The sequence below is a fragment of the Uloborus diversus genome, chromosome 9 (assembly GCF_026930045.1).
Source record: "Uloborus diversus isolate 005 chromosome 9, Udiv.v.3.1, whole genome shotgun sequence".
In the NCBI taxonomy this organism is placed as follows: domain Eukaryota; kingdom Metazoa; phylum Arthropoda; class Arachnida; order Araneae; family Uloboridae; genus Uloborus; species Uloborus diversus.
In genome coordinates this window covers 93,101,756-93,114,319 of record NC_072739.1, presented here as the reverse complement: position 1 = coordinate 93,114,319, position 12,564 = coordinate 93,101,756, and the positions used below count along the sequence as shown (strand labels likewise).

At 31.9% G+C, this 12,564-nt stretch overlaps 1 protein-coding gene across 1 annotated transcript in view; it reads left to right on the top strand.

Moving 5' to 3' along the window:
• Positions 1 to 12,564, top strand: part of LOC129229845 (myeloid leukemia factor 2-like) — a 38,167-nt gene that overhangs the window by 3,231 nt on the left and 22,372 nt on the right. Inside the window, exon 2 of the mRNA XM_054864220.1 lies at positions 8,296 to 8,485. Coding sequence (XP_054720195.1) covers positions 8,296 to 8,485 — 190 coding nt within the window. The remainder of the gene's footprint in view (positions 1 to 8,295; positions 8,486 to 12,564) is intronic.

The window sequence follows — 12,564 nt, the reverse complement described above, 5'->3', positions numbered from 1 at the left end:
CGAAAGCCATTTTGCGCTAACATCGCCAAGCAAACTTCCGCTGGCGACATTGGCGACAACACAGTATACGATACGCTAAAGGTTACCAGAGGGGAATTCCAGTTTGACAAATGTAGTTTATCGTCAGCTGTACCACTTTTGGCGACTTTATCACCTGCGCTAGCAATTCCCCCCCCCCCCCCCCGCTTTTATTAGTTTAGGTTTTTTTTTTCTCCTTTCTTTTGGAAACATAATTGAACTATCTCCAAATAGAAATACGAATTTCTTTTTTCAATAATTTTTTTTAAGACATCGTTTTAATTCTTATGACAATAGAAAGAATATTCATTATTAAAACTGATGTCACTTTTTACATTTGTATCATTTTTAAATTAAATAATTGTTTTAATTCTCGAATTTTTTAGAGTTTTAAAAAAATCGTCTGCAGTTGATTTGTGAACAAATATCAGTTGGTTATTTTCATTCTATCTTGAAATTTGAGAGATAGTAAGTCTTGTGAATTAACATGTTTTTAAAAAGTGCTTTAAACAATTTAGTTAAGTTCTTTTGTGGAATTAACGTGTATTTATATGATTTTTGAAGTCATTATTGATTTTTAATACCTATTTGAAAACGGATTTATTGCAAAGTTTAATGCTCACACGAGATTATGTCTCCTAGAAGTAGAACAAAAAGTGAGGTTCTGGTAGAAGCACATTCTACGTTTGGAAAATATCTGCAGAAAATGAAAGTTAATAATCCAGAGAAATACAAATGTTATTTAATAAAGGAAGCTGCAAGAAATAAAAAAACAAGAGACACATTATCTGAAGAAAAGAAAACCATTCGAAAAGAACAAGCCCGTCTTCGTATGCAGAAGTTGCGTGAAAAAAGAAAAGCTGGGAATCGAACTGCAATACGCTCAACCTTTCAGAAGAAAATTAAAGATATGTCTCCAGAAGAACGAAAAGAATATGATCGTATAAGGAAAAGAGAATCCAGGGCTAAAATGAGCCATCAAAAGAAAAGAAGGGTTCTTGAAAGGGAAAAGAAGTATAGAAGTAACCGTGCTACTATGAAACAGCTTCAAAATTCCAAAACAGAAGTACCTGCAATAAAAATACAGCCTAAAAACTCTAAAACAGAAGTGGCTGTTGCAAAGAAAGAGCTTCAAAATTCAAAAGCAGAATTGCTTTCATGTGTCACTACTATTCCTTCTCACTCATCAATATCTCCATCAGTACGTTCCCGAGCATCAAGGATACGTAAAAGCCTGCCCAAATCTCCTACTAAATATGCAAGCATGATAAAAAGTTTAATCCGGTCATGTTCAACAGAAAAAAAAGCATGCTTTAAGAAAAATTGGAATACCTAGCCCTAAGAAGACAAAAGATCCAAGTCATATTGAAAGAGAAATCAAGAGACAGGCTAGCATTTTAAAACAGAAAAGAAATTTAAAAGATTTAAGCAGGATGAAAATGTTAAAAACCATTTCTCAAGTTTCTCTGAAGATCATTAAACGATCAAAACAAACTATAAATAGTGTACCATACAAGCATAAAATTTTGAAAGTTCCTCGAGAAAAAATTATTAATTTCTACAAAAGAGGAGACATAAGCAGACCTTTGCCGTGCAAAAAAACAGTTAAGAAATTTAAAGTTATGTACCTAATGGAAACCACTATATTAAATGCATTCAATCGATATAAAAAGGAATTTCCAAAGGACTGTATAGGTTACAGCAGTTTTGCAAGAATGCGGCCTAACAATGTAAAAATTACAGGATCAAAAGACTTAATTACATGCATGTGTGAATATTGTGTGAATCTATTGTACAAATTGGACTGTCTTCGTCGCCTTGCCCCTCATAATGGGCCTAATTTTCCGAAATTGCCAAGCACTGTATATGAGTTATATGAACTAAGTATGTGCCAGGAAAGGTCTTTGCTTTGTGCTGAAAGAGAGTGTGGCGACTGTAAAAACAAAATAAATATCGAATTATTGGATAAAATTGAAAACTGTTGTGCAAATGTTCCAACAAAGTGGCATCGGTATGAAAAAACTGAACGATTAGTTCTGAAATCATCAGAGTCACATAAGTCAAACCAAGAAGTTAAAATTGTGAAGGACTTAGTGCAAAAATGTGGAGATGTAAAACTTTTACTGAGCGAATTACGTGAAGAACTGAAACCTTTTGGCATGCATTTGTTTAATGCAATGTGGCAGTTGCAGCAATTTAATTCTCTGATCGATAACTTATGTGACGAATGGCTGGTAACGGTAGAGGATTTTTCAGAAAATTTTCGAGTCAAATACCAGTTAAATCCTCAATCGTCATACTGGGATAATAAGGGCATAACTTTACATCCTACTGTATGTTTTTATCGAGATCCCCAAACACAGAAAATTATAAGGGAAGGTGTAACTTTAGTTACATCTGACTTGGTACATGATCATTTTGCAGCCGATGTGTTCCGTACCAAGGTAGTTAACCATATTATAACCAAAAGAAGTCTAAAAATCAAGCGTCATGTCGGATGGTCTGATGGATGTGCCAGCCAATATAAAAGTTGTGAAGCTTTTTTTGATTATTCACTATACCCTCAAACCTTTCAACATGACTACGAACACCATTTTTTTGGCTCTCGACATGCAAAAGGGCCTTCTGATGCAGAAGGCGCAGTAATCAAAACATGGGTTGATAGGCAAATTGTCCATACAGGTTGCCTGATTCAGTCAGCGGAAGACTTTGTCCAGATTTGCCAGGAAATGCCAACATCGATGCAGAATGGAAAAAAATTTAAAACTGAGCGGGCAGTAATTTTAGTTCAAAAAGCCGAAATCGATCATGCTCGACAAGTGACCAGACAACCAGCTAAGACTGTCAAAGGCACTCAAAAAATTCATGCACTTCGAGCAACAAATGACATTGGACTTGTGGAAATAAGACCGAGGTCGTGTTTCTGTATGCACTGCAAAAATTTGCAGCCATGTGTCACAAGAGAAGCCGGTGAACAAAAAATTGTTTCAATAATCAGCTCTGCTCCAGATACTGGGTCTCCACAATTAAATGAAGAATATGAAATGGGTGACTGGTGTTTTGTCATATATGATGAAAATTTATGGCCAGGAGTTATTGAGAAAATCACAACCATTAATAGTGTTAAGATGTATACCTTAAATTTTTTAACTCCTCAAGGTGATATTAATTGTAATAGATTTCGCTACCCAGAGAAGACAGATGTTGCAGAACTGCAGTACGAAGATATACTTCTGAAATCAACGTCTCCACCTCATCCTATTACTACAAGAGGAGATTTTTCTTTTGATAAAGAAATTATAGCTCACTGTATCCAAAAAATGGTTTAGTGTAAATAAACTTTAAAAAAAACTGAAGTTTAACAGCAACAGCATTAGAAAAGGACAGCATTAGCAAAAATTTGCAGACATGTGTTTCTGGATTAAAGGGAATTGCTTTTTCAATGTAAAGAAAAATGAAAACAGTTTTTGTTTGATGCCTTTAAATTCACATGCGTGTGCCATTGAAAAAAAGATTCCCTGTAACACAGAAACACATGTCTGCATTTTTTCTTGTTTTGCAAACTTAGTGCCTTTAAAACATTGCATTTAAAATTTCATTTTTTTGTGTAAAATATTTATTACTTTCTTAAAGCACATTTTGTTTATTGTTCCTTTAAAAATCTATATGTCGTATTTATTTGTCTCCATTTTTATTCCTTATTTGTCTCAATAAATCAAACTACGAGTCTGTATAGTTATTTCCATGAAGCTTTTTTTTTAACCTTTCATTAACTTATTCAAAATCATTCCAAAACTTTATTATATGTAAAGAGCAGTATGTACAGCCATTCAAGTACTTCATTAATATCCTCTTTGCTATTAAATTGCAAAATTCAAAAAGTAGTAAATAAAATTTTCATTGGAAAAGTTAAAAATCATATTGACAATTGTCAAAAATGGTGAAACTTGCATTATGATGATGTCCAAAATCCGTTACCTACAGGGCAACAATGTCCAAAATACGTTACCTACAGGACAACAATGTCCAAAATGTGTTACCTACAGATTGCTGATTTAATTTGCTAATTAACAATTTTTACAAATACCTGCTGTCTTTTCATGTTCATATATTGTGTTCCAGGTATGCATACTATAGAATAAAAGCAAAATTGATGTCAAATTTGAAAATTTTTGAAATTGTTCAAAGTTAACTTTTTTGTTCCCACCTTTTGAGAACTGCCCAGTTATAGAAGAGAACTAAACTACCTTTGGTTGGTGAATATCTGATTTTGTTATTTATTACTTTCTGGTTTCTGCTATTATCAGGGCTTAATTTTCATGAGAGCTCACAAGAGCTGGGGGTCCTGTTCTTCATTTTCATTTCATGTAAATTTTATATTTTGGACTGAATTCAGGCAATTTAAGTATTAAAATAAGTTTTGAAGGTCATAGGGCTCCTGCATTTCATTTGTTAGAAATTAAGCCTTATCTGTGATAGCTACGGTGGTGAACAGTTAGGTTATTTTTTATAATCATCTTCAATTGATTATATATCAGTCATCGAACAAGTGAGCTTCTAATATTCTCGGACTATAGATGGGTTTTGTGGTTTAAAATTAGTGCTTGTAAATAGAAGTAATAATACGAGGTAGGAACCATACATTCTGGGACAATGGTCACTAATCGCATATAATTAAAATGAAAAATCGTTTGAAATGCATTCTACTACTCTCTTTTGTTTTTGGATGGTTTCTTCTATTTTATGTTGTTAAAAGAGAGAAATTTCGATTTGTTACGGCATCTTAGTAACAGTGAATGCTTAGCTCTAAAAACAAAATAAAGCAAAAAAAAAAAAAAAAACTAATATAGAAAAAAAAAAGATTTTAGCTGTTACTAATAACAGGGGTCTGTCCAGGATTTTTCACAGGGTCCGTTTTTTGTGAAAAATCAAATAATTTTGTGAAAAAAGAATTAATTTTGTGAAAAATCAAAAAATTTCGCAAAAAAAAAAAAAAACAAAACAAAAAAGTTAAAATGAAATTTTAGAATTTAGAGATGGCACAAACTGCATCAATTAAACTTAAAGTTGAGTGTTTTTCTCTTCTATGGCGAGAAAATCATTCTGGATTTTTTTCTGATATTTGGCGGGGGGGGGGGGGGGGGGGGCATCGCTCTTTCAAGTATCAATATTTATCTACCATTCTGCATTATGTTAAATTTTATACTAGATATATTTCTGTACAATATTTAAAATAATTGTAACAAAAATATAAATAAATAAAACAAAATTCAGAATAGGGTTCAGCATTCAACTTTTTGACCAAAGACACTCTTAAAAAGCACAGAATTTCGTTTAAAACTTATAAATTCCGTGATTTTAACAAAAATAAAAAGATATTTCAATTGTTTACCTCTTAACAAAGCGTAATAATCATCAAAAATTCGAAAAATCGGATTCCCATAGCGGATGCAAAGAGATCGTAATTCTCAAAGTGAAGGCATCAGAAGTATAAAAATGGCTTGTAAAAGAAATATTTTTGATAAAATTATTTTAAAATTGCATTTTAAGAGTTCTATGATAACATATCATTAATATCTGTGGACACAGTTGACTCCCCCCCCCCCCAAAAAAAAATAATAATAAAATAAAATAAACCATCTATTCAGCATTTTAATTTTTGACTCATAATAGAAAATGGAATTTTGCTTTAAAAACTTGAAATGAGAGTTCTAACAGAAATAAAGAGACTTTTCATTTATTTGAATCCTAATTAAGCGAAGTTAACTTGAAAAAAGTACAAAATATGATTCTCATATCGGATGTTAAAAGATTGCATTTTTTAAAATGTAGACATCTAAAGAAAAAAAAAGCGGGTAATTAAAAAGTTTATTTAAAGTTAATCATCCTTGTTAGCATCGAAAAATCAAAATCCATATAATTTTCTCCCAAAATAACAATTAAACATCGCACCGCACCGTAAAAACGCAAATATTGACAAGCGGACAAAATGATGAGAATATTTTCTAATCAAGTCATTGTAAAGGTTCAACGCCAGACTCTAAGTGGTGATAGTTTTGAAGTTGGTAACCCTATCTGAAGCGATCATATTTTTTCCTCACCCTTACTATCCCTTTGCAGTTCTAAGTTCATTTCGCAGATATATATTATTATTGTTTATTAAATCATGAGAGGAGAAAAGTGCTTACCAATGCCTTTTCAGAAAAGTTTACAACAACACCGCTGCTAATTAGCTGTGATAAAACAAACAACCATTATATTTATTTGGCAGTAGCAATTATTTATTGCTTGCAGGAGCATCGCAAGAGTGCCGATTTTTTCTTTTCTTTTTTTTTTTCAAAATTAGCCGATTTTGTATAAGCTGATCCCTCTAATTTAACTTAAAAAAAGGTTCCAAAAATGATCGGTTTATACACAAAAATATGCATTATTTTGCTTTCAAATTTGCTCTTTCAATAAACAATTTGTGACAGATCCGATCTTGTTTATCAGAATTTTGTGAAGGGTCCGTTTTGTTTGTTTGATAGGGATTTTGTGAAAGGTCCGTTTTGGTTGATCGGATTTTTTGTGAAGGGTCCGTTAACGGACCCAAATATCCTCTGTCCAGACCCCTGAATAAAGAGTACTTTTGTTACTATTAACGCGTTAATGTATCAGAATTTCACTTTTTGAAATTATTAGAATTTTTTCATTTCACATGCACATCATAGGAGATAAGATCACTTTCAAAAGATCGGAAAGCGTTTTCTGAGCAAAAACACAAGATTTGGTGTACATCTATTTGTTACATATTAAGAGGTCCAAATGAGCAAATTTCAAAATTTTTAAAAAATGAGCTTTTTGAGTAATTTTTTTCAAAAGTCGTTAATTTATGAAAACTTAAAAAATTTCAATTTAATTTCTTATGCTGTATGTATCCAAATATTGCTATAAAAACTACCATATAAGGGCTTCAGACTTTAATTTCCGTTTAGAAAAAAAATAAAACTTCTTTTCACAGAGAGTTAAATTTTTAAATGAGAAAATATGCAGTGCTTTCAACAGAAAAATATTGTCAATGAACCCAATTAAATTTTCAAAAACGATGCTTAGATAATTCATAGGTTTTTATTTGTAGAAAAAGGAATTATTCCAGTAGGTTAAATAGTTTTGAAGTAGGGTCTATTTCAAATCTAATGTTTCATTCATTTTTTTTCAATGTGGCTGTCAGTAACTGGAAAAAGAAAATCTTGCAAAATACTTTGAAATATTTCATATGCTCTTTAGTTGTAACTGCTGTGATGTTTTTAAAAAAATCGGTGATAGTTATGGGACAGGCTCTGCCTGACGTGAAATGGAATGGCTTAACAAATAAATTCATTTTCTGAGTACTTATCAATACTACTTATAAAAAGTTTATTGAAGTTGACTAAAAAATCATGAACAAACAAAAGTTATTGTTTATAATAACTTTACTAATATATTATCAGTGCGCAATGCATGAGAATATTATTTAACTGCAAGAATTGTTGTAGATTCAAGAATACTTTAATTGACTTTTCTAATTGATTTATGGGACATGTGGTTTTTAGGTATAATTATTGCACTGACTTCAAAAGTTGTTTTCGAATTTTGCATTGAATCAATATATCTAGAAAAAAACTTGGAAGGTTTATTTATGCTTAAGATTGTTTTCTTCTGTAATTAACGTTAAATGCTTGTTTCTATTCAATATTTAAAATACTTTAAAAAAAGCTTGAATGGCTTATGCGGCTGCTTCAAAAGTTAGGATGGGAAACAGTTTATGCTTCTATTTCGCTTAGTTGCACAAAAGATCGCTGCAAAAAAGCGATTCTCTTCGATGAAGGGAAAAGATGCCTCTGTGAAGTGTCCCATGATCACGTGATGTCCAACGGGGGATATTGACGCGTGCTCCGAGCAGAAAAAGAGGGAAAGGCTCATCTACTATATTTTAAGATCTATGGTTATAATGGATGTGAGGGAAAAAAACAATTTCTTGAATACATAAAATTCACCACCAGCTTAGTTATTCTATTCCATCCGAGGACTGCAGTTTCATGTTTTTCAGCATTTATCAGCCCAGAATAGGAAGTAACTGAGGTGGAGACGGAAAACCATTTAAGGGAGCCAAGTGAGCCAAACAAACTGGTAGCTAATGTAGAATTAGCACACCAGACGATTGACCGCAGCAATGGTGCGGTTCAACTCAAAGATTGAAGGTTTTAGTGTTTAATGCATCAATTTCTGTTAATTATATGCATATACTATAAATTCCAGTGGCCCTATGGATCATATGCGAAGAATGGAATCACTAATGGATAACATGATGTCTCCATTTGGTGGAATGTTTGGTGGACAAAGAGCAATTCAGCCAGCTGTTCGCGGTAATTCTCAGGACAACATGTTGACCCCTTTTGGTTTTGGTGGAAGTTTGTTTCCAAATATGGATGACATGTTTGCCAACTTTGTAAGTTCACTTTAATATTAATAGTTAGTGTAAAAATGTTATAAGGGTTTGTATATTCTCCTGAAAGCCCTTTTTTCTTCCATTAGGTAGTTCTTGTATACTCTTGACTCAGATTTTTGTTTATTAATTTTTAGAGACGTACCGAGTACTCGGTAACTACTCGGTACTCGGCCAAATTCGGATCAGATACTTGGCCAATACCGAGTAGTTGCAAAAAATTGAGTATTGTCCAAGACAGATATTAAAATTTATAGAAAAAAGAGCAAGCATTATACTGCAATCATTTACAATTTAAATTTTTTAAGTCAAACTTAAATTTTGAGAAAAATGAAGTTTGTAATGCTTCAATGGAATAAATCTTTATTTTAATGTCCCCAAAGTTAATAAAACTTATTTATTAAAAATTATGCAAAAAAGGTAAGTATAGAAAATATGGAATTTTTATATTAAAAATGGATTTTTGCTACAAACAAAAATTAGTTATAAAAAATATAAAAATACCTTTGCTTAAAAAATAAAAGAAAATAAAACAACGTTAAAAGCACAGTGCAGGAACAATGTAGACACATGTTTTGGCGTTACAAGGAATTTCTTTTTCAATGCACAAAATGGGAGCTCGTGGATTTAAAGGCATCCCACAAAAGTTGGATTTTTTCGTCGTATGTCTTTACATTCTTTAGCTCACATGTTATGCACTGAAAAAGACTTTCCTTGTAACGGGGGGTCAGAAACACGTGTCTGCAGTATTCCTGCACATTTGTTTTATCTGCTTTTAAAAATTATTTATGTTTGGCACACTAGAACTATAATTGATTGGTATACAGTGAAACCCCTCCTAACGGACACCTCTCAAAGGCGGACACCCCTGTTATGTGGACAATTTTTAATTCCCCAGTTCCAATGCAAATAACATTTGAGGACACCTCTCTATTGCGGACAAAAAAAAAATTGTCCTGTTAGTGTCTGCATTAGAGGGATTTCACTGGGCAGGAATTTAATTTTAAAAACTATTATATGGACAAGGAGGTCTATACTACTATTCCAATAAGTTCAAAATTTATGACATGTGTGTCAGTGGTTTTTCTTAAAACATAACTGGTACTTGGTAACTCAGCCGAGTAGTGAAAGGCCGAGAACTCGGTACTCGGCCGAGTAGTGAAAGGCCCGGTACTCGGCTACTCGGCCAAAGTGCTACTCGGTACGTCTCTATTAATTTTTGCTATCTAGTCTTGGGAAAGAAAAATATTTTGTAACCCATCCTGTGAAAATTTTAAAACCCTGAAAATATATAAGAAAAGAGCTTTGGCAAAAGTTTTACTAAAGTCATGATTTTCTAAAACGTGAATAATATTTTTTGAGTTTCCAAGTTAAAATACATCATATAGTGATTTTTTCCAGACGTTATATATCCACTGACCCTTGTCTGCCAAACATGGATATCCGGCCTTACAATTATTTTCCGTTTCACTTCATGTTTTGTGCTTGAATTTTATTCTCAAGAATTTCTATTTCATAAAGCAAGGCATTCTTCTTCATGTTTGGCTTATTTCTTTTTATCTTATAAAAAGTGGGAAAAAGGGAATTAATTATTTGCAAAGTACAAATATTTTACACAGGGTTTGGTTTTGGATAGGCTTGCCAGACGTCCTGTTTTTCAAACAAAATCCGGTGTCCCGGCTGGTTAACTTCATGTCCCGGAGAAGGATAAATTTGATTATAAATGACTAAAAATAGTTAATTGTGAAGGATTATTTAGGACAATTACTTTATCATTTATAACATTGACTTGTAAAATGAATATGGATTAACTTGTGAAGATTTAAAAACAAGATTAAAACCAAACAAGACTGTTGAAAAAAGTTCTATAATATGAAAAGTATATCATAATATTGTTCAATTTTTTATTCCTCCTTCAAAGTGTTTTTTACAACTAAAACAATTCATAAATATTTACATCTTGGACCTGAAATGTTCAAATTTTATCTGCTTATGTCTTTTTTACTGCCATGTTTTAGGTTCATAACTAGTAGCGATTTATTCATAAGATTAAGAATAAACTGCCCAATAAAACACTCCAAAAATCAGCCAAGGGTGTGTACCCCTTTGAATATTTGCGATGGCGGGGTGGGATGGGCATTCCGGCGTCCCGGTTGAACATTTCAGAAATCTGGCAAGCCTAGTTTTGGATTGTCCAAAACTGGTTTAGGACGGGACATGTAGTTTTTACCGTCAGGAAGTGTCTTAAACTGTCCAAAAGTATGTTAACGCTAAAAATGTTAATCTAATCAATATTTGTATTCATTCCAATTTTCATAATGCAGAAATATAAATATAATTAAGCTTCAACTAATGAGTATTTAATATTTTTCTAATATTTTTTTTTCTGGTCCCTTATAATATTTTTTAAAAGTAAATTTTATGTTTTTAAACTTTAATAGTTCAGTAGAACCTCTCAATAAGAGACTAAGGGTTCTGGACATTTCGTCCCTAAAATAGAAGTATCCCTTCAGAGTAGATGAATTGATACATGCTGTCTATTTAACTCAGTATAACTTCAGACTAATAACATTTAAGATCAATCTTGAAAATGTTTCATATAAACTAAACAGCACTATTCAAATTTAATTTAAAAATAAATAAATAAAATTAAAGTTTTATCACATTTGTGGTATCAAACTTTTAAAACTATTATTGAATAGTTACAATTTTGAATAAATGTGTTACAGGATCTGTTAGATGTCATGTAAGTACAAAGCAAAGAGCTTAGATCATAGGCTATCAGTCGGTGCTGAGCCCTTATTTAAAAAAAAAAAAAAAATGAGAGGGAAAAGCATGAATGTTGGTCTCAGCAAGAATTTAGGGTTATATATATTTGTTTCTTTACATGTTAATGTCAAGGCAGACCTTTACCTATTAATTTTTGGATAAAAAGTGAACCTTGAATTCCATTAAATTTAATATTTCTAATGCATCATATTTAAGTTTCCTCTGTGACTGCCCCTTGAATCGAGTTTCCCTTTTTGAGAGGCAAATACATGATGGTCCCTATTCAAAGGAACTAAAACCAGAAAAACTCCTTTAAATGAAGTACTACTGTATTTTTCATTTTAACTTTTTATATTCGTTTAGGCTATGGTCCTTATATTTTCATTCCATTTAGTTAAAATTTATTTTTTTTGTATTTGTCCATTTATTATTGGGATCTCCAGGAACCAGGTTAAAATCCGGATAAAAGATTGAGTAAGAAAGTCTTATGATTTACCAAGAACCTGATGAAAACATTAGAAATATATAGGGTGCATTAAAGTGCTTTATTTTGATTTCCTTTTGGTGTGAGAACTTAATAATCGTTCCTGATTTTCCTTTAAGGTCAAAATACCACAGGGTTCATATGCTCCTTCAAAAAAAAAAAACTCCTCCAATACTCTTTCCTTTAGAAATTTTTTTTTGAAGGGCCCTTCAAACTCTTTCATTTGTGTTTTAACTCCTTCAAAACTCCTTCTTTTTTAGTTTAAGACTACATAAATCTTCCTCTATGACGGTAACTTAAAATACTTCAACAATAGACAACTTAAGGGACGATCGGTAAAAGGGCGATTTTAAAGTAGTAATTTCATATATTTATTTTTTTCATCAAGGGGTGCTTAAAAATTGATCATAGAAATCATAAAAGTTGAAGGAAGGTGAAAATATTATTAAATGACTAAGACATTTCATAAGTGAAGTAAAACATGTTTAATTGGTGCTTGGCATTTTTTTCAAGTTTTATGATTATTGCTCCACCACACTCTCTCAGCAGCAAAAGTCAGTTTGTCTAATTATTATTTAAATGTTTAAAAATACTTAAATAGATGTACTATATTAAGTGATTGTGTTAAAAAAAACAATTGTTTAGTAAATCGCAGTTATGATATTGTAAAAAGGGTCATCCACAAGTGATGTCATGCCTTGAGGGGGAGACGGGTTAATGAAATTGTGACAAGGGGAAGAGAGAGGATGACAAAAAGGGACATCACACTGTTAGTATAACAATGTTTATAAAAAATAGGACATGTGACAAGAAGAGTAAGTTGAAGTGT